The 25,940-nt window shown below is 42.0% G+C and overlaps 1 protein-coding gene across 2 annotated transcripts in view; it reads right to left on the reverse strand.

The window, feature by feature from the left end:
* LRRK1 (leucine rich repeat kinase 1) overlaps positions 1-25,940 on the reverse strand; it is a 79,165-nt gene that overhangs the window by 36,765 nt on the left and 16,460 nt on the right. For both annotated transcript variants that reach the window (XM_026855900.1, XM_026855901.1), the window contains exons 2-12: positions 23,138-23,301; positions 22,081-22,252; positions 19,674-19,853; positions 18,906-19,054; positions 10,596-10,822; positions 9,935-10,062; positions 9,538-9,701; positions 8,693-8,830; positions 4,846-4,958; positions 3,675-3,751; positions 200-329 (exon numbers count right to left, since the gene is read on the reverse strand). In XM_026855900.1, the coding sequence (XP_026711701.1) occupies positions 200-329; positions 3,675-3,751; positions 4,846-4,958; positions 8,693-8,830; positions 9,538-9,701; positions 9,935-10,062; positions 10,596-10,822; positions 18,906-19,054; positions 19,674-19,853; positions 22,081-22,252; positions 23,138-23,301 (1,642 nt within the window). The remainder of the gene's footprint in view (positions 1-199; positions 330-3,674; positions 3,752-4,845; positions 4,959-8,692; positions 8,831-9,537; positions 9,702-9,934; positions 10,063-10,595; positions 10,823-18,905; positions 19,055-19,673; positions 19,854-22,080; positions 22,253-23,137; positions 23,302-25,940) is intronic.

Below are 25,940 nucleotides of genomic sequence, written 5' to 3' on the forward strand. Positions count from 1 at the left end.
AGATCATCTTCCCTAATTCAAAAGGCCAGCCTTCTCCTTATCTAAAGCAAATGATGGACATAGTTCTAGTAAGGGGCTGACTATTTCAAGATTTTTGACTTCAAAAGCACTGGATATCTGGGGTGGGGCTCCACGAAAGACTAGTCACTAAAACAACATGGAAATAATACTGCATAGCTTTTCCAGGACATGGACTTACTTTCCTAAATAAAGTTCTGTTAAACCTTTCAGAAGGCATACGGACTGTGGGACAGAGTCCAGCTGATTGTCATTCAGATAAAGGACTTCCAGAGAATCACTCAGAAATGATGGAAACTCCAAAAAAGGACCTGGAACAAGACAGGAAATAAATTGCACCTTTAAAACATAACAGACACCAAGGCTCTCAACCAAGAGCCTTCACCTTAACTTTGCAGGCAGGACATGAAGTCATGTTCCTTGGCAGGAAACACCATGAAGCAACAGCAGAAAAGCAAATGGCCTGCGATGGTGATCAAACATCAGTGTTCACATCTCAATTTTTTAAAATCATGATGATGCATGTGTTTGAGGACAACATTCTCCACGACTTCTGGGGTGGTGAAGGAGGAACTCTAGGTCTTCCAAGACAACTACACATCAGAGGATGAGTGGCATTTTATTTCTTGTTGTTGAATAGCTGATAATACCTCGCAAACTGCCCCTATTCCATCCTAACAAGCTGGCAGTGAAAGGGCATACTAAGGGTGGTTCTCAGCATGTTTTTTCCATGTTGCCTGAGAAAAGCCAGAAGTTGGGCAGAACTTACATTCAGGCCCCCATGTTGTATCCTGGAGCAACTTATGGTGGATCAAAGTCAGTAACAACAGAGAAGAACACCCATATTGCAGCTGACAGACTGCAAATCAATGCTGCCTCTAAAAAACCGCTTGCATTTGCCCCTCTGTTCTGTTTTAGACTGCAAGGTCTCAGAGCACTTCAGACTTCCTACATGTCTGAGCAGCAACTAGAGTATGTGGGGAACAACCCAAGCAATAATAGCATCAACTGCATGGCTGAGTTGCTGCTGCTGGAGAAGTTCAAACAAAGGGAAATTCAGCTGGTTCCAAAGAGCATCATTTTGCTCCACAAATTACTCCAGGGATAGCGGCATGAAAAGCTGCCATGAATTGTGCTGCTGTCTTAAGAGTGTCACATGTATCTACCAAGGAGCATCCTGAAGTCAAGGAAAACTAGGCCACACAGGGACAAGAAGATTCTGAGTCTCTGATTATGAAAGTACAACCAGCACCATCTGCTGCCTCCACAGTCAATAAAAGCAACTCCCTGAGATGCGAGACACACCCTTCCTCAAGGATAGGACAGTTGCACTTCCACCAAGATCTGCTTCCTTTACAGAGAAGCCTTGAGGAATTGTAACTAGACTTAGCTGAAAAAGAGGAAAAGAAAAAAAAAAAAAGAAAATGGAAGAGGTCTTCTCAGGAGAAAATTCCCCAGTCCTAATATTAATAGCATTTCTAGCCTGAGCTGTGATCAGAAAAAGAGCAAGATAGAGTCCTACTGTCTGCAGGGGTGTTTTATATACGTGACAGGACTGTCTGGTGTGGGCAGGCTGTCACAGTCCACCTTTGAGTTTTCAAATAAAAAAAATCATCGTTAGGATTATTTTAGGAGAACAGCAGGCTTATTCATGGACTCAATTCACTTCCTTTCTGGCTCATCGCTGAACTTAAACTTTTCATTGTTCCTCTTCAGCATGTACCTAGGCACAGACAGATTTAGTCCCTCTTGGACACGTAGAAGCAAATAGCTAAAATAGCAGCAATACTCTCAATTCACCAAAGAGTCCCAGGTGGAAAGGAGTGTACTATATTGGAAGCAAGCTCGAGGTGTTTATGAATTGTAATTATTTATTCATGAGTTATTTATGATTTCTCTGGCTTGAGCTCAAATTTTCTTTTAAAGAACCGTAGAAAACTTAAAACAAATCCCATCTTGAAAATATATTTTTGGATGAGTAAATGCTACCAGCACCACATATGTGCGCAAGAAGTTATTCTGAGATTTATTAATCAAGTATATGAGCATCCATAAATTATTCTCTTTATATAATCTAGACTTAAGTAAATAGCTTTGTTGGTAAAATTATATGAAAACCTGCCCCCCACCTCGTGAGGAGACTTCTGTGAGCAGCTGATGTACTCCAGCTTCTGTTTTCTCTCGATGTTCTTTAAATTCTTGGCCACATCCTCTAGTCTCACCAAGCTATACTTGGCAGAGGAATAGAGAGAAAAAGATGAGCTGGCTTTGCTCTGTCTCTGTGGCTATTCAACTGTGGCACCAGCCAGGTAGGCTACTCCATGCCCTCCTGCAACCTGAGGCAACCTCAGGCAGTTTAAAGTGGCACCAGGGTATTATGTGCCAAGGCTTTCCAAATGGTACTAATGCAGAGTCCACTCCCTCCTTTATGTAGGGGAGTTACGCTGGGTTTACAGCATGTAGAAATTTCCATTAGGACAGCAATTCCCTTTTATAGTTGGTTTTAGCTGCTTTTGCCTGCTGCTCCTGCCCTTCTCTCCCCATTGGGAAATGCTGCTGTATCACTTCACAGAGTAGTTCTGAGGATATGTCAGACTCCACAGATTCACAAGATTTAGACTCCTTTTCCAATTCTTCCATGTTCAGGATTTCACCAGTGTCACAGAACTTCTATTTCCATTTCCCATTTGCAAAATAATGCAGACAGATCGTTTCTCCTCCTTAGGGTGCACGTACAGGACTTGCTAGAAAGCAGCCTCTACTTCCACAGACAGAAAAATGAGGTAGGATTAGCCTTCCCTGGAGGTCCAGGTAGAACCTCTGCCCCCCAGATGAGCAGACTGGAGCAGACTACAGCTATGGCTGTACTGGGTGCATTTACCAATTTTACCTATTCATACTGACCTGAGATCATGCACCATTTCCAGGGGAACTGAGGAAAGCATTTGCTGCAGGAGGGCCTCCCCCTCCTGCGAGCAGCTGAGGGCTGCTTGGATGTGCGTCATGAAGACGCCAGCTCTATTCCAGTCTGTGATTTGCAAAGAATGCTTTAGAGCAAGCTATTCTTCAGGCAGCCGAGAACAAGAAAGCTCTCCAAGGGCTTTAAAATAAAACAAACAAACAAAAAGAAATGCTGATGAATCCCACAGAGAGCAGGAAGCAGTGCAAATATCTTCACATATTCCTTTGTTCTCTCTGGGATTTCACGTGCGCTAATCCACAATGTCTCCTCTGCTCTGCCCCAAACTGTGGGTGCAAATCACAAAGACAAGGGAAAACATGCAATTTTCAAATTCAGCAACAGAAACAATTCTAGGAGTAATAAGACTAATTATGGGTTAATTTCCCTTCAACATACCAGTTAGTATTCTGTCCAAAAAGAATAACCTTCATGAAAAGAATAAAAGCTCAGTGAAAGAAACAGGTTTCATTCATTCTTCATCTTTCTATATTGATGGTACCAACCAGCTACACCATTTCTTTAGAGACATTTTATCTAAACATATTTCCTGTTAATTTAATGCTGTTGCACTTTAAATTGCGGATGAATTTACACTGATTTCCCTCCAGCCAAACCCCACAGATTCCTGCTGCTTCACAGCTCACCTGGCATTTCAGAACTTGCTTCCCCATGTTTGTGCTGCTGTGTATCTTACCTGCCTCTGGGCCACAGCGCACCCTGCTCTTCGTGGTGAAAAAGGGAATCCGCTTTGTTTTAAATCCCTCGTCACTCCTGTGAGCCAAACAAAATGGTGACACGTGGAGAAAAAAGATCTTGGATGCAGCAGTTGAGAACTGTGGTGCAGAGTCTGGCCCCACTCTAGGCTGTGGGATTCACAGCACAGCTTTTATGGGTTCCTGTCTGCTTTTGAGAGATGGGGTTGAAACCTGCTGTGCAATCACAGAGTTAGACTCCACCAACACTCGTCCAGGCCCAATGGTTTTCTTCTGGCAAATTAACAGAGCTCTGCAATGCAGTGCTTTCAGCTCCCAGGGTGAGAGCACTTGACCCCCGGCTTTACGGGTGTCAAGGTTAAGTAGGCTGTCAAACATCAAATTGAACAACCTTCATGAGAAGCGGTGGAGAACCAACCTGCTGCCATTCTCTGCTCTTACCACAGAGTCTCAGACAACATGACCCAACAACATGACTCTGGAAATGCAGAGACATTCAAAAAACCAGTAATTTTTCTTTTGCAACTGACACAGCAACTCATAAGGACTCCAGAAGATTTGCTGGAGAGGCACCCAAATGAGAAGATATGACACATTCAGTGCAGTTCTGGAGAAGATAAGGGACCTTTAACTCTCTATTGTAAACACCTCTATTGTAATTTCTAAATAGAAGAACATCACTCTTTTATGGGATGACCTTATTAACGTCAGTCTTCTCTATGAACTTGCAGCTGGTTACACTTCCATTGAAAAATCAAAGATTTTTCATTTTTTCCAAAACAATACTCCCACGCTAACTACAAACTGCAGTCCAGCCAGATGGTTTATGGTTAAGATATGCTCCCTGCAAACTAGTATATGTAGTGACGAACCACACACTGGGTTAAAGAAATTTCTACATGCTCTGAAATTAAACTGCCATTATCCGTAATCCATCCACTTAATAAATGATACAGTGTGCTAATCAGTAAAGGATAATTCATCACTGTCACAGACACACAATATACTTAGAGACATGGTATGTGGATATCAATGCCTTCTATGCAGGTAATTATTTCACTACTGACACCCTTTGTATTACAGGAGGGATTGGGTTTGCTGTTATTTCTTCAGCTTTTGTTTTGTCAGACAAAATTTGAAAGAAACACTTACTTTCCAAGTTGGTTTTTTGAAAGATCCAGTGATTTAAGTTGTTTGCAGTTCCACTTATCTTGTGAAGGCAATGTAACTAACTGATTTCCCAGCAGCTTCAGGGACACCAAAGCCTAAAAGAGGAATAGCCTAGAGTTAAAAGACAGAGTTCATCAAGCACACTGAAAGAAGTTTTTTAGCATGGCTATTAAATAACAGAAACATGAAGAAAGTACATCTTATTCATCAGAACATCCTGTCCGTGCTGCCTAGCATGCAAACATTTCCTTCTGTATATTTTCTGCACGAAGCACCACCACTATTAGTTCTGGGAGATTATTAGTCTACTTGCTGACAGATGCAATTGGAAACAACCCATACAAGAGGACATTTTACTTTCAGTGAGGAAACCTTTCCAAATGGAAAAGAACAGTATGATTTACTTACACAGTATGCCACATATGGATGAGAAGTCTTATATGTGTGTGAAAACTAGTGTCAGAGTGGGCTTACACCTGTTGTGCATGCATAAAATCAATGTGCAAAATGTGAACTATTTCACATGAGGAAAGTTTTTAATTGCTTTGTTATTATATGTCTATTAAAATGGACAAGATTTATATTAACTTTAGGAGATTTATACAAGTTATCTATCTCCTTTTTTTCCCTCACACCAGAGCCAGAAATTTTAAAAACAGGAAGTGAAGCTGATTAACACCATGCAGTTAACACCATACAGATAGGGCTCAGCTGCGAATACCATGAATAAGGTTAAAACATGAGCTCGCCTTTAAATTTAACTGAAATATAAAAGAAACAATGCAGTTCCCATTCAGATTTGTAAGGTCTATGCTCTTCCATCTGCTCTTAAAAATAATGTCAAGGCTCAAATGATCATTTTAATTTGATTGAAAATCCAGTTTTCCACTGAAAAACAGTCTTCTGTGCAGTTTCCAACCAGGTTTATTCTGCAAGTCCCCCCATGAAAACTGAGATAAGAAGAATTCCAGCTGAATTATCTCATCCCACAAGTGCAGCAATATTAATGAATTATACCTCATGGAAATCACGTTTTACCAGCAGAGACTTCAGCTTCAAGTGCGTTAAATATTTTATGTGCTCCACATAATGTAAAAGGTTTATGCCCCTTTTCATCAATCAAGATTAACAATGTCTCACAAAGCCAGGCTGTTGGCCTTCCTCCCCTTTTCTCAGATTGGAAAAATATGAGGTATCCATGTGACATAAACGATGCACAACCAGCAGTTGTTGGAATGGCAATTATCACGCAAAACGCTCCCTCTAGTGATAAAAGAGGGGCAGCACTGGCCCTCGGTGAGACTTGGGGAAGGTGAAGTAAATATAAAACTGCAGATACGTGGAGTGAACCACTGGAGGAAAGGGTTGAAAACCCATGCAAACTATAAAATCCTCCCCGCCATAGCTTGACAGCCAATGCTTTTATCATCATTAGCCTTCCACTGGCTCGAACCTCCTGTTGGAAGGAAGACCCAATCCTCCCTTGGCTCTTGGTGTCGAGCTCTCTCCAAGGATCAGCATGTGGGCTGTTCAATGACAATGCTTCAGACTTCTCCCCCGAAATATCCCTGGGCAGCAGGCAAGAGGAAAGGGAGGCTACACGTTCCAGAATTAGCACAAACTTTGTTCTGTGTGGTCTAGCTGGGGTGCCTAATTTTCAGTCAACTGTATCCACGTTACATATCCCCCACAAATGCTGACAAAGGCCACTCTCCAGGAGATCTGAAAGCCTGGTGAGATTATATGCAATGCTTATGTGCCTGCTCCACAGGGCGAAAATTAGTGACTTTCAACTGGCTGTGGCTCTTCATGACTGTAATTCTGGAGATCACTAGTCCTTGTTTTGCAACTGCCTCTTCTCTCTCATCTCTAACTTCTCCATTTCTGCTCCCTTTCAGGAAGAGAATGGGTGCCTCCAGAAGTGAGACAATGACAGCAGCAGACAGTTTCCTTCAAGCCTACTGCTACAGCATGCAAAAAGGGCTCTGGTGTGGTAGATTATCCAGAAGGAAGTTACTGCAGTATCCAGATTAGGCTGCCTCGGTCAGCTCATGATGTGGAAAAACTGATCATAGTCTTACGTGAATACTACCACCCAGAGAGGGTCAGAGCTCTCCAAGAGTCTAGAGACTAGTCTAGAGAACTAAGACATTGCTTAGAGCATGTATGGTTGGTTCCTTTAGAAGGCAACAAACAGGAAAGCTGAGAAGATCTCTGCTTCTCTTAACACCACATTTCTAGTATATACATCATATTAGCGACTGTGAGCTGTTCCTAGTCTTAAAACCCCTCCACAAACCAAGCAAAGGCCAGTGATAATCTAGATGTCCTACCAGCCTAGGTCAGAGACATGCTTTCAAGTCACAGACCTCCTCTGCTTTCAGCTTTTCCCAGGGAGAAGACATTTCACTGCTGTTCCTACATAACAATGTAGAACATACACTGTATGTTATATGTAGCAACACGTTACTACCCATTTCTTCCCCTTCCCCTTCCCACATCTACTTCAGGACAGGTAGAAGTGTGAGTACAGCCCTAGTCACTGACACAAACTCTACAACCAAGAAGGAGCTCAAGCCAGGGCTGATCTAGTCATGGCCTTTCACATTCTATTTGCTCACCACACTCTAGTCTTTGGGCGACTGAAAATACCTGCTGTTAATTTCTTTTATGATGGTAAGGCTGAAGAGATATGGATAAGAACTGGCACTATTTAAGGCAGCCAAAGCTTGCTAACTTTGAAGACAGACTATCAGCAGCGATTGCACTGAAGTCTTCTCTGATGCCCTGTACTGGTGCTTTCACATCCCTCTACAGCCCCTGAGCAGCGGCGCCCAAAGAAATGTGCCCTAGAAGCACCATCTAGTGTTTAATGTCTGTCATGGTAACTCCCACCCACTGGGCTTATTTTTAATGCATTCAGAATAAACGAGTTTTAGAGACAATAGTCCATAGGATTCATTCTAATTCAAGAGAAACGCCAATTGAAAACAAATGGTTACCAGAAAGCAAAGCCAAATCTGCAGGGATCACTGAAAACAACCGAGGGAGCAAACAACCCTCAGAATTCTTCTTCCAGGAAGGTGCAAGAGGCACCTTTGCAGCAGACTCCTGAGATCCACTGGACATAGATATGAACCATCACTTCTGCATCCTTCCTGTAGAGGCCAGCAGTGAAAATCATGAAACATCTGCACAAAGATTTACCTCTGTTTCTATCTCCATGGCCCTGAGTTTCACAATCTGGAAGGGAAGCTTGGAAGAAACCCCCAAGTTCTGCTTGGTTTTACGTTGAAATCACGTGAAGCCACAAATTCTGAAGAATTTTGAAGTAAAACTATGGATCTCTGATGTCCACTGGCAAGAATTATTTAATCTACAAGCTTAAAGACGAGAGAGGCCGACTAGCATTATTTAGGGCATGCTATTTTCAGCACAGAAAGACTAATCCTTAATTACACAACACTGGTGTGCCAGACTAAGAAAAAACACAACTATTTGTGAGCACATTTGAGTACATCTATATTTCAATGGTTGGACCTTGCAGTTACAATGCAGTGGTTGTCTTCCAAACTGCACTCCCAAAATCTGAAAACCACAGACATCCAAACAGTTCTCAGAAGACTTGTGTCAAAAGCCAGATACCATATCACAGTGGATGAGGGCCTGAATGTAATTCAGGGGGTTACAGGCTGCTCAGAGGCTCTGAGCAATTGCTGTGTTCCTCAGCTCAAAACAGCAAGTAGTCTTCTATCTTAACTGGGCAGCCACTGCTGTGACTTTGAGGTAGTGAGAGAAGTAATGCGAAGTAGGAAAAGAAGACACTTACTTCAAGCTGGAAGAGTCCCAGTGGAACTTCTTTTAGTGAGTTCTCCGAAAAATCCACTTCTCTGAGGTGATTTTTCCAGAAAATAGTCAACGCGTCAGGTAGGAATTCCAGTGAGTTTCTAGATGCTTTACAACATTTCTGGAACACATAAAAGCAAAACCACCCACAGAGTAGTAATCATCTCTTTAAATAATGAGGTAGGTCAGCTGTCACACGTTTAAGGCATTAATAAATTGATTCTAGGTGATGACTAGATAATTTGATCTAGATAAACTATTGTGCATTCAGGCACACAGGATTTGCTGAGGAGATGCACTCACTTAACTGGCGGGCAAATTCTTTGGTGGGCAAGAAGTATTTTGAAAGTTCTTTCGAAAATTATCCCCATCTGCTTTTCAACCATAACCAAACACTTCACAAAAGTATACGGTTCTGCTATCCCTGTAATACCGAGGAATTAAATCACAGTGATGGGTAGGTATAGATGCCCTATATAGCCATGGGTTTGGGCAAAGTTAACTTTGAATGAAGGATGAGTGTTCTGTAACAACACTCATCCTAACAATACTTCTGCTCATATGAACTACAGAGAAAACAAATACATCCATATAAGACATGTTTCTAGAAGTCTTCCACCAATACCATCAACACAGTGAGAACAGGGTAAAACCTCAGAAAGACTTGATCTGAGACCCATAAACTGAATCAGGCAGGGGCACTTCTACAGAAACAGAACAGCCTTTTAGCCTAAGATGTCTGACAGCTTTTTAAGCATCACAGTATAATTTTTGCATTGTTTCAACAGCTTTTTCAGCCTCTGACTCTGTCAGAGCAGTTTGACTTACCAAGGGGCAGGCCCAGGGATCTGGAAACACTTTCAGCTGATTTCTGGAAACATTCAGTATGTTTAGGGACTTGAAGCAGTATAGAAAAACCGTTGGAAGTTCCACCAACCTGTTGTCAGAGACGTCAAACTCCTGCAGCTTCCTTAAACCAATCCAATTAGTTGCTAGAAAACACGAAACATTGTGGACTTGGTGTAAACATACTTGCTAGACAAGAGTCAAAGGACTTCATGAGTGCTAAAAAACAACCAGGGCTTTTCAAGTACTTTAGACAAAGGATTGAGAGACATAAAGCATCTCTAGCTAATCCTGTCTTGAAGTCATTATTGTAACAGTTTGGGGTTCTCCCTTACAGATCAGGCCTTGAAATGTAAACATAACACTGGACTGTACGTACTGTTTTCCTCATCAAATAATTTCTCCATATAGTTTTTGGAAGCGATGAGTTTCTTAAGGTTTTTAAGATGTAGGAATCCAGAAGGGAGAGTAGAGAGCCTGTTGCTGGATACATCAACCTCAAGTAACCTGTGAGTAGAGAAGATAGTCAAGCATCAATAAAATGCTAGCAAAGACCCCTGTTGCCACAGATTTTTATTTTACCAGGACATCTTTAGATGTGAATGAAAGCAGCTCTCAGAAGGAAAAGCAAAAAAACCCATTTAGAAAATTAACCCTTCCAGGGAGCAACAAGTGGTCTGGATAGATAGCAGATCAGATAATTGATACCAGTCAGCAAATGTCAATCTTGAGTGAGCTCAGGCCTTAGACTTAGAGGAGTGGGGCTCAACAGAACTGGGGAAAAGCAGAAGCAACATGAGACAGGACAGGAATAAAAGTCCCTACAACTGTCCTGACAACTGACTTGGAAACACTGAGAATGCAAAAGGTCAAATCTTAAGTTAAACCCTGCAGCAGACAGAAAATAAACCAAGAAGCTCTTGCATATGATCTTCACTTATGCATCTTCACACAAGCACAATGGACTCATTTGCACCTGCTCTCTGTACAGGTTCAGTTTGCTGTAGGCATCTAGCACACCTGTACACATAATTACACACCTTGTACATATAATTTCGTCAGATGACTGTATGCTGGGTAACTCTGTCAGCTGATTGTCAGCCAGGCTGAGCTTCCTGAGGTTTATGAGGCCCCATGGGATCACGGATGGAAGGGAGACCAGGCAGTTGGCAGAGAGATCAAGCTCAGTTATCTGACAGGAGATATCAATCAGCCAGTCCAGATCCACCCAGGGCAGTCTGAGGTTTGACCAGTTCACACACAAAGCCTGCATACGCCAGAGAAAGAAGAGACAACCACGTTAGTAAAATCCCAATTGCTCTCAGCCTGTGTTACACCGCTGGGAATCTGGCAGATCAGAGCACAGACCATCAACATTTTGCTCACTTTCCAATCTGCTTCTAAGAATTAAACTGACTCAGAGATGAAATCATGCCTGGATATCAGTGACCTTCACCATATAACTGCTCCATGATCTCACTCCAAAGATCATGAGCAAGCACAAGCAGGGAACCTGGACTTCTTCACCAATTCATAGACCAGCTCCAGTGTGTCCCACGAAGGGTGAGCACCCTCATCTGAGAGCTGGACAGACTCTAACGGTTTGCTCATCCAGCAACGTGCAGTGAGTTTCCATGGGGCTGGGCTCCCCGCCCCACAAGACGCATTCACACCCTACATTAGCATCACGTACAGACAGATCATGGAAACCATCTTAAATCCAGACTCCGCAGCCCAAACCCTACTCTGCATCTTGGACATGGTCTGCATTGCTGCTCAGATCTCCAGGACACTCTGAACACCAACAGAGGCCAGGCAGGTCCAGAGGAACCCCTGGGGAGGAAGCAGCCCCTGAAACATGTATGGGTCATTGCTTGTGCACCTGCAGAGAGGACAAGGGACAGATCACCTGACTGCGGTAATGACTTCTCAGGAGGAGGCCAGTTGCTGGAATAATTACTATATGCCCAGGTACTGCTCTTCCATCTTAAACCTTCCAACAGTAAGCAGCCAAACTTTTCTGAAGAAGGTTTAGGTTTTGCAAAGGAATATCTGGGAAAGGCAAGGAAAGGCAAAAACCCTCTTGTAAACCATTTCTACACACTAGAAATTTGCTCAACATCATTTAGAAAGGCATTTTAGTTTCCGAGAGTTGTAATTTTGACAGTTTCCCCCTTTCTAGATAATGCTCTACTGTTTTTGACAGTAAGACAAAAAGTTTTTATCCTCTTTTGGGAAAAAAACAAGTTGTTAAAGTCTTAACTACTTATTTCAGGCTCCAGCTTATTTCAGGCTCCAGCTTGGACAGAAGAAAGCATGAACGCATATGGACATCAATACAAGTAAACAAGCCAAGGCTTCATTTTTAAGATCACCTCATTGCGTTCCAATGAGATCTATGTTCCAAAATACACCTGTTAAAAATGTTAGTCCTGAACCATTTTCATAAGCTCAGTTTTTGATGTAACTCATCCCAAAGACAGCCTCAATAAAGTGATCATTAATTCTCCACCAGGAGGCAGCAAGGACCTGACAGCAAATTCAATTTGCTTTCCAATTCCTAGTATTTAGCACTTAAGATTTTTAACCTCAAATTTAGTATTAAAAAAAATAAATTTTGGGAAGGCAGAGAAAGAAAAGAGAAACAAAGGTGTAGCTCAAACGCTTGTTTGAGACTCAGAACTCCAAGTAATGAAGATCACACAGTTCAAATGTTTAGGAGAATGGAATAAAGAGTAAGCACAAACAGTTGCACTTTCTAGAAGCTGACGGTAGTAGTACTTAGTGTAGACATAGTGCTTTTCAAATGGGCACTAGTGAAGCCTCAGGACACCCCTGCAAATAAGAATGGAAATATTATGCCCACTGTATCACTGAGGAAACCAAGGCAGAGAGCCCAAGCTGTCTGTCTAAAGCTACATTCACCGCCATGCCACAAGACATCCATATAAAACACAGCAAGCCAGTAGCAGCAAGAAATCAAATTTAGCAGAGTACTCACTGCTACTGAAAAATATCCAGTACCTAATGGGAGTTACACTGCAAAGCTTTCACACTGGCACTAAACATATTCTGCTTTACTGTTAGATTTTCCAAATCTGTATATTTAACAGCTTCCTCCTAACAAACTCACGTTTTAAATTCTGTATGTAGCTCCCTGTAATTTTCTTTTCACCTGTAACAGCCCAAGACTGAGCTTGTTTACATCACGGGGCAGCACTCAGTTGTGATTTACAGTAACAGAGCATATAAACACACAGGTGAGATTCCTTTTTCCATCCCTAGCCACCCCATGCTTCACAAGAGATGTAGGGATGTGGTACTGATGCTAGGGGACAGGAAGATCTATTTTTTTCTGGTTCGTTGAATTGTCCCAAGAGCTCGTAACAGAGGCCAGATCCCTAAATCCAGGTAATGCACAAAACCAGCTCTACACTAGAAACAAAATCCTCAAGTAGTATTGATATCTGTCTGGCTACTTACACACACATTCAGGGCACTACCCTGGCTTATAATATTATTACTCTTCAGAGAGAATTTTCAGCTGGTTTAGCTTCCAGACAAGGTCACCAAAAACTGACTCACAATGGTACTGATGCAAGAGGAGGGAGGAGTGCATGGCTGAGGACAGGAGGAGGGCATCATCATTGTAGCTCCATCCTAGATCTGCTAAATTTGTCTCTGACAGAAATACAGATTAATCAGCAGCGAAATTCTCTTGCTGATGTTGTTTGTACCACATTGTGGATTATAGTGATGGCAACAAAGCCTTTTTATGCCAGGACAATTAAATATACACCAAGACTTCTGCTCATATAGAAAAAAACCCCATCACTCTCCTACTTAATCGTGCTGGATAAAATCACATGCTCCGCATTAGCAAAATCACATACCACAAACCCCCTGGTTTAGGAAAGAGTTAAGAAAAGGCTCAATTCCCAAATAGCCATCCTTCATGTAGATTTTTAATAGGAACGGCCTCTTCAGGCTAGAAGAGAAAGGTATAATGAAGATTCAGCTGCTGAAAGTAGAATACAAGCCATCTGCCTAGGTATGTGAGAAATGTTTTAACAGGGAATTAGCCATTTTAACAACTAACCTTGGCCGGCAATGGATACTCCATCCTTCTCCCTTCTTTCCAGGAATGACAAGTTTTTTCAAAAGCTATGCTGAGACTCAGCCAAAATGGGGTCAGAAGGGTTAAACCAGTACAAATAGGGGAAAATACAAGCTTTTAGGCAGCAGTTCTAGTATCTATGGTCTTAAAAATTAACTGCTAGTAAGAAAGGGTATTCCTGTTTATATCATCGTCAAGACATGGGGTACGGAATTGCTAACACAGCACTGAGAGTTACAGAAAGGTGGATTCATCTGGATTCATCGGGACTGTCTATTAGACACATCAGTTATCTCCTGTACCCATCACAAAGACCTTGCTCAGAGGGAGTCTAAACCTCAAAAATGAAGCCACGGAGATGAGCCATGCTCTTTCCTCTATTTCCCTTTACAGCTTGCTACCTATCAACAGAGGGGAACAGCAACACCCTTCACAGAGATCTCAGGCAGTGGCTGAAGCTGCCTTTTACTGACCCCACACTGCTGGAGCTCAATCTGTGATGAAGATCTGGCTGTGAGACTAAAACTACTTTTCACTCTGCAACAAGGAAAACAGTGAAATTACATTCAAAGGTGGGCTCAGCACTGATATTGCAAGCTGTTAACTGTTATCCCGTGTACATTATCATCACCAAAGACTGAAAGACTAGCACTGTGTTGGGCAGGACACATAACAAAGATGCTGTCCAGAGGAGATTTACCCTGGAAGTTCAAGACAACTTTCAACAGTACACTGAGATGGAAGTGGTGGCTCCTGGCACTTCCTCCTTTGGCAATGGTATCGCCACATTGGCTGTGGATGCATAGGATCCACACCATGGCCCAAAAAGAAAATAGGGAATGAAAATTTTCCTGTTTTTTTCTAAACTTCTTTTAGCATCTGATCTAAAGTAGGATGAACTGTAGCACTTTTCCTAAGCTAAGCATCCATGACCAGAGTATCTAAACCCTTGATCTATTCACATGTTTTACCTAAACAAAGAGAAGCAAGAAACTCGAGAATTACAACCAAAACTCTGGGCAAATATTCCATGCAAAAGGTCCTTCAGGCAACAAAAGGATGCATGTAACCAAACAGGGCTTTGCAATTCTGGCAGTGATGGGAACATAGGCCTGAAGAGCTGGCTTGTTCATTCGGTTTTCTCCCTACAGAAGAAAGCAGGCTCTTGTGGTCGAAGTTCTGAATTCAGGTTCCAGAGTTTCAGATTTCTTCTGTCACCAGCCACCGTCTCAGGCTAACCAGACTCTATTTGCCAGTCCATATACTGGGACAATAACATTTCCTCTTCTCTCAGGGGATCCAGAAGTAAAAATGCACTACAGACTCCAACTCTCTCTTTTTTCTTCCTGCTTAATTAAACTGCCCCCAACAAAACTGCAATTAAAAAAAAAACCCGGAGAAAAGAATTGATGGTGTTTATCCCCTCTTTCAGTTCTTGCTGTGTTTCAAGATGATGCTCTTTAGAGTGGGCTCAGGCTCTTATTCCTGTACAAAAAAGTACTTGTCCTTGAGTACACTGACCAATGCAGTAAGATCTACCGGCTGCTTTTAGTGGGTGCAAACAGAACCATGCATCTCCGCTGCTTCTCATTTCAGACTGATACTCATCTCTAGTTTGCATTTAGATTGCTGTGTATCATTTACCTCAAAAATGCAGAGCCATGGCCTCAGGGTAGTTAATATGATAGAAAGATACCTGCAGAATTCAGAGACTTGTAAAACCACAGACCAGATTGTGAAATCCAAAACCTGCTATGAATGCTGTGGAGTAGGTGTCCCCATCTGCTAGGCAGCTTTTTGAATCTCCTTGCACTCAGTCCTCCTCATCCAGAGCCTGGGACTGACTGTCTCTTCTACCTAAGTGCTGCAAAGTGGAGGATCAGCCAAGCCCCTTCACCTGCCTTAGGGACAGTGGATCAAATTCATCTTGGTGCTAGTAACCTGATGTCAGTGGAGTTACGTCAGGGATTTACTTGGATCAGCAGTCTGCGGTGAAAATGTAATTAAGTGAAAGAAAGCCCAACAGCAATACCACAAAGAGAGGGGATGTCCTCCCCATCTCATACTTCATAATCTCCACTATCTTCCCAGAAAAGCCCATTTCTTTGATGCCAAAGGTCTATGATGCTGAACTTGCAGAGCCAGTGATCAGTTCAGATCTTCCCAATTTGGCCTTTCTCAATTTGGTGAGCTCTGTGCTCAAATGGGAGGGATGCTGTTCAGAGGTTGTTAGCTCCTGGGCACAGCCTGACTCTGGGCAGCTTACTGCTCTTCAGAAGGGCAAGGAAAACCTCTGTAGATTCCCCTCTCCTGCCAAGGAAAGACTTTCTCAATATGAGTCCTGAAAACTAAATGGAAATCTCCTACTGCAGTGATGTCAGGGCATGCACTGAGGAAGGCAAGGGACTGGAAATTGTGCAGAAACAAGAAACTCCACTGCTCTTGGGCAAATGATGATCTATAAATACAAAAAATATTCACTTAGATTTGGGACCATTTGGTAAAGTGCTTAAAAAACCCTGTTGTTCATTTCTCCTAAATGACGTGACATGCCCCAGCAGAACCTTGCTCTTGCCATAGACAGGATATTCTGAGGACGGTGATCTAATTTCTCCATCAATAATGCTGCTGTGAATCTTGAGTGGAACTGCTACAGATTTCTTTACCGGTGGTGATGTAACTGAGATTAGCCAGGCAGTGGATAAAGACATTGGAGGAGGATCACACACATACACGTACATTTGCATGCTTGTGCATAAAATACTTGGCAAAATATTTTCAAGAGAAAACGCAGACATTTAAGCTCTTTTCTGGTCTGTAATGGGAAAAATAAATCTATCTCACACTGCACATACTGGAAAGTTACATGTATCTCCATGATTACTACACCTACTGAAGTCTGGAATCTGCCCCAGTTACTGCAGGGGGCCTTTTGGCATTTGTTACCTCTTCCTGTAAAAATGGAGCACTTCCTCTCTTTAGCAAGACAGTGGTTTGCTGTGGGGATAAATTTATGCCGGAAAAAAAAAATAAAGGAGAAACAGATATTAGAAACATGAGATGTAACTCCTCTTGTCTCAGAAAGGGCAGCACTGCACAGTGCAACGGCTGCCTGGAAGGTGTGGCAGCTAAATCGAGCTCTCCAACCACATTTTATGCATAGCTGGTAGCATTCTCCACTGTGAAATCAATTGGAGATCAACTGTGCTGTGTTTTTACTCAGAGACAGCATAGACAGGACAAACCCTTTGGAAGTTCTTGGGCTCATTCTGAAATGATGGGTTCTCAATCTGCCCTGTCCAAGAGGAGAAACTTTTTGACATACAGCTGGCTCTCATACACATTGCAGTCTCCACAGAATCCTTTTATTTTTGCTTCCTCCCAGTGCAAAATGCATCACAGCACTGACACAAGAAGATTTACATTCAAGAACATTATGAGAGATGAAGAAAGCACTGAGGCAGCTTGTTTGCAGATGCCATGAAACTGTGTTTTAAAAAATGATCAGGGTGTGTGACTATCACTTCCCAGAGACCTGAGCTCTGCAGACAAACTAGGAAAAATCTTCTGAATTTGGCTCAGTCTGCCAATTCAAAGAGAAAGCATTAAAGAAGCAAACATATTAAAAATAAACAGCTACTAGAAGATCAACGTCAAGTTTCTGGGTCTGGTTTTTTTTTTCTTTTCTTTTTTTTTCTCTTTTTTTTAAATCAGGCCCTTCTGGCAACTAGCTGATGTTTTAAGACTGCTCTCTTCTTTGCTCAGGGTGTGACAACAGCAAAGCTGAGTCATTTTTACAGCAGCTAAGTTAAATATTGCCAGCAAGTTCACATGGAAAACAGACCTCTTCCCTGTGATTCAAACATTTATTCCAAGTTTATTCAAGCTGAATTATACAGTTAGTTGGATTTTTTTCTTCCAAAAGACATGTAGTTTTACCAACTCTTATCCAGAAGTATCTAGGATTTATTTTCCTTTTGTCTACCTGTCAGCGAAACTAAGAATCCCACAAGGAGGGCTCTAAATCTGCTAATTGAACCTAATGAAGTCAAGCTTATGTATGTGGACTGTAGTCCCTAACATTCAAAGTATCGTTGGGATAATGGAAAATCCTACATGCTTCCCTACAAAGCAGTAACAGTGTGTGCTGTGAGACTTTTTCAGCTCTGAATAAAAGAGACTTTGATAATAGAGATGAAGAGAATGAAGAATATAGCCCAGTTATACAAAGATATGTGATAATCATGAAATGTAATACGCTATATGAAAACAATGCCACTCATCTGTAGATCTCAAAGCCTCATCATCGTGTATTCAGCCTCCCAACAGCTGTGATATGTGAAGAGTTTAAATCTCCCCATTTTACAGTGAAAGAAATAGACGTGCAAATGAATTACCAAAATTGTCAAAAGTTTGCAAGTGGCTAAGTAGCAAACAAAGGTCTTGCCAACCTAAAAAGGCTTCAACTTCTTTTTGTTGGCCTCTGTGTCCCATCAAAAACCATTTCTGTGGGACAAGTGCAACTCAACTAATATGATCTGATCACAAATGACACTCTCCATGCTGGTCCAGAAAGCTAGACCCGTCATGAACAAGTGACAGTAAAGGCTACCAGCCATCCCTTACTAATGAGGATCTGAAGCAGGGATGGTATTTTGAGCAGATGTGAGCTTGCTCTACTCCATGTTAACAAAAAGACACATGAGCCTATTTGTATGTGCTGCATCTGGGAGATCAGACTCAGGGCAAGAGAAGGGTTTGCATGCTCAGCTCTGCACCATGCTGACATCCCAGGACAGCATGGTACTTGTGGCATCACCTTGCAACCAGAATGCACAATAGAAACCTAAATGAAGTGATTATCCTGGGGTCACAGGGGAAGCCTGTAGCAGCTTATTTCTCTGGAAGACTTTTTGCCCGAAGTCAATGTTTCCTTTCCAAAGCATATGCCTGGTTCACACACTGATCATAAAATTGCCATGTGGAAGTTGCTGCACACAGCGTCTTGCACAGTGATGCCATTTAAAGGCCTAATGTTTTACACCTTGCAATTCAGCACTGGCATGAAAGTGTCATGTCAACTGTCACAGCTTGTTCTCTAAATGGGTAGCAAACCACAAGGCTCTTAGCTGAGAAGAATCACCAGCCACATGGTACGCAAAGACAAATATCAGTTATTAACATGGTGCTCCTTTAAGAGAACATCTCTTCAGACAGATAAATGGCTACTTACTGTTTTTGCTGGAGCACTACCTGGTAGTGGGCTCGTCTCAATGAAATACTTCCTCAGAAGGTGTTTGCTGGATTCAGGACTGTCCATCAGGATGTAGGAACAGAAGAAAGCTCCATTCCGTAATAAAAACACAGCTACATCTTCATTCCCTTTAGAGAAAAGCAGATTGTCTGTTCTCTGCTTCTCATGTAAATGAACCAACAAGGAGCTGAACAGAAATCCTGGGAAATAACCACTTCTGAAAAAAACCATGGGGGTGTGCAAAAAGGAAACTGAACTGTGTAAGGACTGTTTCCTCCAGTGGTAGGATTTAGTTTAGTCAAACTGAGACAACAAAGACACTATGTAAAAGCACTGGCCCAGGCTCTTTTTTCTCCCTTTTCCCTGTTGTATTAAACTATACACACAGCTGTGTTTTGAAGTGTAAATTATTCAGCCTAAATCAAGTATGCATGCCAGAGTGTCCATAACAATAATGCTTCTACTTGCAAGGTTTCTATTTTTGAAGGGTCTTTTCCCTAGGAGTTTATAGAGGAAAGTTCAGCCTCTCAGTTTTTACAGTAATCTAACTTAAGAAGGCTCTGACTTAAATTTGGCTAAGTCAAAAGATTCAGAGCCAGTCTTTTATTAATTTATCCCACCAGAAATCCAGGACAATTCCAGGCAAACCAGTCCACACTGATACCTTCCTTGATGTGAACAACTCTGCCCATTCTTTACAAGATATTGCAGAACAGGGGTAACATTGTGAAGCATGAAAATACATACCTGCCTTTATAGCAGCATACAATGGCAACCGTATAAGAACTGGAAACTCATTCCTCCTGACTGCACAGCTCTCTGGGTCAGCACTGTAGGCACGAATTAGGAGTTTTACTATGTCCAAATGTCCCTGCTGGCAGGCTATGGCCAGCATCCAGTTCAGGAGTTGCTGGCAAGTACTAGGACCTACCAAAAAGATACAGCATTTCACTTAGTTGATGCCACCGGGCTGTGACGTGCAAGAGTCATCCACAAATAATGGCTGTGCAAAGGGATAGGGCAAAGCTCCTGAGGGCAAAGGAGCAGACTGCAGTGCAAGAGTGTGTTACAGAAGAGCCCTAAACTGGTCAGGCACAAAGTTTTCAGCTTTGCTTAACTGTTCTTCACTACCTACCTAGCTAATGGGCAAACTTTTTTGACTCTCCCTGATCTAAGCATGCATAAGCTAGCAACAGCGGAGGTTCTGAGGATGCCTGCTAGGCTATCAGCAGAAAAATCAAACATCTAAGCTCAAACAAAAGGGATGACCAGGAGTCTTTGCATCCAGAGACAACAGGCCTGATGCAACAGACATTAGATTCAAACATCCAAGATAGGCCACTTCTTCCAAGTTTATGAGAGAGGATACAAAGAATAGGGAAAAACAGAAGACTTTTCATGCTACTGGATGAATAAAGAAAAAAAAATTGTTTCAGGCAACATGAAATAATTGTTTTAGAAAAAAAAAAAAAAAAAAAAAAATTAGTTTCACTTTGAAATATTCAATTTTGGGTGAACTCTTTACTATCAATTCATAGCAAAGTTAGACAAATGACATTTAAGGCTCAAAATTAAAATAACATGTTCTGATTTCTGCATTAATTTGCTAATGTTTTAGTCATCCCCAAACTGCTTTTTTTGTGGAATTAATGTTTTGTCTGTAGAACGCTGCTATCCTCTAGGTGTGCATAATTCTGTGCATGTACCCAAATGCCCATGACAGGATTATTTCTGCTAACACTAAGAGTTCTCAAATATTCCCCAATTCACAGTATCACCTCCATTTACTTTACAAATTCACAGCCCCTTGGAAATGCTTACAGAAATGTCCACAAGCTCAAGTTTACATGCCAACTTCTTTCTGCAGTTTCTCCATGTGGAAATTACACCACTCTTTGCATTCTTAACGACTTGACTAAATCACTCACCCTCATGCTGCAAAAAATGGGCTCCACTTCAGCTCAAAGCCCCAAGAAGTTCACACTGAGCCAGAGAGAATCACTGCAGTGCATTAGCCCAACTGCAAATTCATGCAATTTATTCCTAAGCCCAGTGATTGGTTTCTGTGTAACTTCCCAGGGAAATAAATGGAAAATCCTGCATAAAAACTTCTGAAAGCTGCTGATTATATGAAGCACCTTCCCTGACTGCCCTGAAGCAAGGGTTTAAGGGAATTTGGTCGATTCTAAACTGAGCTAAGTTTCCAGAAACTACTTGTCACTTTTCATTACTGCGAGTATTATATTAATGTTATTTAATTTTTGCTACTAGCTTACAAAAACCAGCATTGTCAGCCTCCTTTCTGTCTGAAGGAAATATTATGTTTAATTGCATCCCCCAAAGTGGCACGTTTCTTTGGCTTATTAGTGCTCTAACAGTTTAAGACTATCAAATAAGCAGGTTTCCAAACAGGTTATTCCCGTTCTCATTAAGGTCACTGGCAAGTATACAGCTCCAGTGAGAAGCCAGAGCTGTATTCAGGGTCCTGGTGAGAAGCAGCTGCCGTGCCCACAGTACACTGAGAGAGCAACAGGGGACCCAGACACAGTTCCTGGCCCTGTCTCAGAGTAATGCTCTTCCCCTCGCCCCCACAGCTGTCTTAAGAATTGTGTCTAGGTCTAAAAGTATCTCTGTTCTGCTATAAAATATTTTTTAAAATAAAACATAACTAAAATATAATGATGATTCTAAAGAAGGAATTCCCCTGAAAATGAAAACAAGAGAGCATAGAGCATGTTGCCAGCTGTGCACCCAAACTACGGCTCGACAGTCATGCTGCACTCTCACTCCCAGCACCACTGTGTCTGCTGGATCAGCAGAGTGGGATGATGCTGTTTCCTGAAAATTCCCTAATTTCTCTGTAGAGTCTGGGACAGTACCCAGCTGTGAGGGCTGATGGGAATGAATTATCTAAATGGCATCTTCCTCCACTTCCAATTTGCAAACATGGAATATTTTTATGCATGTGTTTTTCCCCCCATGGGGGAAGTTTTCTTCAAACACAGCAGAGATGAGATCCCTCCACACACTTTCCCATGACTAAGTCCCTCCCCTTTCAAGGAATGTGAAAAAAATAAATAAATGCCTGCTTGAAGCTATAGCACACAGATACCAAAAAGCTTTAGGAAAGGCAGAGGCAACCCAATAGTCTTACCATGCAAGGAATCCAGCAGCTCTTTCACAATGTCCTTATGTCCAAAATACGCAGCCACCACAGCTGCATTGTCATCGTTAGGTTCTGTTGGTAATGTCACTAATGCTTCCTTCAGTAAATACCTCACTGCCTGCAGATCTCCATATGCTGCTGCAATACCTAAAAGCTGACACTGATGAAGAGAATACAGCAAAATAAACTCTCTGTGAAGGGGGAGAAGGCCAGGAACGAGAGCATTTCTAGAGCTATGTGTTAATTTGTGCCCATGCAAATGCATACCCACTGTCACTGTGGTGAACTGAGAATGTCATAAAGTCTAGTAGCCATTATAATCATCAGTGATGATATATTATTTATTTTAATTTGTTGAGGTTTTGCTTTAGTTTTTTGTATGGCTTTACGACAAAATTGCCCAAGGCACAGAATGTTGAGTGTAAATCCATTTTTCATGGACCATGAGAAAAAGCTTTTGCACTGCTCTGCTACGAGGTGTAGGCTTTCCTGATTTGCAGATGGCCAATATGCCTGGACCTGACATGCAGGTACTCTCCCATAACACTAAGATAAACTCTATGCAAAGAGCAAGCTCAAAATGAGGGCTATGAATGCAGAGCAGTACAGAAGCTGGTACAGAGGATACAGTTCCAAACACAAGCAGCAGAATCTTCCCAGGGGGCCATTAACCATCTTTGTACTGATGGGGGAACATTTTTTGCTAAGTCTATAAACTGCTTCCTTTTTATGGGGAAAAACGTATTTCCCTGTTTTTAGTGACCACAGCACCGGCACCCCTCCTCGTGCAGCCTCCTGTTCCTACATATGTTGCTCTCTGTAGTCTGTCTCATCTTTCTGATCAGAGTTTTCAAGGGCAAATACTGTCCCTGAGTGTATGTTTCTGCAGTGCCCCACACAACCAGCCATGTCTAGGACCCTGCAGCACCAGCATAACATACATAACTGAACAGATTTTCTGCATGAGAAACGACAGAAGACAGCAGCTTGGTATTTCGGTTTCTTTCCCAGTAAAACCTGAGAAAGCGTAATAACCTAAACCTACCTTTTCCACTTGCAGTGCAGTCTCCTCACATGACAACTTAATCAACTCTTGGGCCTTACTGGTGTCTCCAGCTTTGTAAGCATCCTGAATGCTTTCTGTCACAGATGTCTGAATTATGGAGACTTCGCCGACTGTGGACTGTTTGCCACCCATGTCCACAGTTCCTACAGTAAAAATAGAAAAGAGGGGTCAGGAAAAAGTACCTGTTCATTACTCATGCACAGCTGCAACATTGGTGCATCCTGGCAACAAAAAAAGGGGACGATTTTCAATGGAATATTTACTGCACACAATTAAAAAAAAAGGGGGGAGAAACCTCAAGACTCAGTTGCCTAATAAAAAAAATGATAATACGTTAAAGTACTTTCCAACAGGGACATGAAACTAAAAGTGAGTTCCCCAATTGGTCCCAGAGGTGGTTTCCAAAGGCCGGTGTGAAAGCTCACAGGCACAGACACGTATGCTCTGCAGCAGCCTGCCACACTCGACCTCCTGTTGCAGGAATCAGAGAAGAGTTTAGATGAGACTGGCACCTGCCATACTTCTGATGAAGCAAGGAGTCTGCATGACCTGCAAAGCAATTCTGGTATTATTAGCCTTGCCTCGTCACATTTCATTCAGTTGCTGACAACAGCCTAATAAAACCCCACTCTACTTCTCCAGCATTTTCAACCAGAGCTTTATACATCTTAATCAGCGTAAAAGAAATTGGGAATATTTTCACTGGGGGAAAAACAGAGTAAAAGGAGATTTTTTTTTTTTTTTTTTTTTAAATGTCATTAGGAGCCTGAAGAGCTTATACATGTCAAAGATTAAAAGCTGCAAGCCTTTAGGGAAGATGTTTGTGGTGGGTGGCCAACAAAGAGGCAGCCATGAAGTCTCACACTCACCTAGCCCCCCACTACCAGGTCAGGGAAATCTGCAGGAAAGTCACTGGATTACAAGTAAAATGTTCAGGTCCACTCATGAACAACATGCAAGACAGAGAAAAGAAGCACTTTTCACTTGAAAAGAGACTGTTTCATAGTCACTTTTTCCTGCTAAAACATTACTAATTATTATTGCTTATTTGCAACTGGTTAAGCTCTTAAACCCACAGATTTTCACATACGTCAACAAAGATTTTTTTTAAAAAATAGACACATATGTCATGCAGGGCCTAGTTTAATGCAGCCTAGAAAAAGAAGTAAATTTGGAACAATCTATAACTGTCAGTAAATATCTTTGAATAATGCAGTCTGAATCACCAATAGATTCTGACTAACACTTCTCATCAATTATTTAAATGAAGCTCAAATCACTCAGACATCGGAGATGGCTCCAAAGATTCGTGCCATTAAAAATTTGCCCACATCAATAACCTTTCTCAGATGATGCAGAACATGTGAAGGACAAGCAGCAAAAATCAGGGCAGATGAATACGGTGTTAAATTACAGGATAATAAACAGCATTCAGAGTTCATGTTAATAGGTGCAGTGCCTTCATAATTCTGTAGTTCTAGGGGGTACATGAGAAAAGAAATTCATTCAGCATTTGGTCCAGTTTTTTAGAGCAGACCACACAACCATAAGGGATCTCTAAGAATATTGCATATGATTTAATTCTCATTTTAATGGACACCAAAGGTAGGAAATGCAAATGATTCTTAGGCAAGTAAGTGTTTAAAGGGTGATAGAAGAGAGAACTTTAAAGAAAAACAGTTCTCTAGTCTAAACAACTCAGGACTGGACTAAGTAAACCCAATAAGTACAGATCCACGCAAACACTGCAGTTACTGGAACATGCAGCCTCCCTGTGCTCAGTGCCCTGTGATGAAATCCTGAACCTAGAGAGGAGCACTGTAATTCCCCTTGAAGGAAAAAATGCCTCATATTGCAGATACAAAACAGCTGGAAAGCTGAGCAGGAAGCCCTGTAAATCAGGGCTGGCAGAGCACAGCAACTTTAATCTGGTTCCTAAAAAAATACTGAAAGGAGGGACAAATTTTACTTCCTTCCAGCCTCAGTCCTGATTTTGGAGACTATCACTCAAGACCCACCTCTGCAGCCATTCCACATGTAAAGGCACATCCTTTCTGCCAAAGAGTTGAGCAGGGCCATCTTTCTTTCTTTTTAAATCATGGCCAGGGAAGGTGAAGGTATGAGTATCTCATGGTCAGAGATTCATTCACGATCTGGGAGATGCCAGTGTCACTTCCACAACTATTAGAGAGGTCTCCAGCCAAACTCTCACACATCCTGCACACAAAGCTCTTACAGGAGCATTTTCCACCTCTTATTGGACTGCCCCACTGTGCAGGAAGGACTACCAAATCAGCTGGCCAGGGAGCACAAGAAGGACCACAATGTCATAACTGAGGGAAGGAGGAACTCCGCAATCTAGACCCTAATCCCAAGACCACTTCTGCGTTTTACCAAATGACTACTTCACAAAACTACTTGGCTAATGTGTCATGCTTCCTCTTACATTTTTGTCCCCCTCAAAACTTCCTAAGCCCTTTGTAGTGCAATGGCTTAGTTACAACCATTGCTGCCATCATGGCTGTTGGGAGAACATGGGCTGGCCATCAACCATCGTAGTCTGCTCATGTGCATGAGGTGTAGACTTCTGGACTCTCCAGGAACAGGGAGGTCTCAAACAGCTGGCTTCAAGAGTTTACATGCTCCCAGAGTTAGCTGGCAGTTTAGTCAGAGTCTTTGGGATATTAATTTTATTCCTTAAATTCAATTTTTGTCTTGTCTTAGGCAAATTTTTATTGATCTAACCAAAAGTGTCCAGTTTTGAACATCTGAACATCTATCA

Source organism: Athene cunicularia, assembly GCF_003259725.1.
Source record: "Athene cunicularia isolate RWA chromosome 10 unlocalized genomic scaffold, athCun1 chr10_part1, whole genome shotgun sequence".
NCBI classification, from domain to species: domain Eukaryota; kingdom Metazoa; phylum Chordata; class Aves; order Strigiformes; family Strigidae; genus Athene; species Athene cunicularia.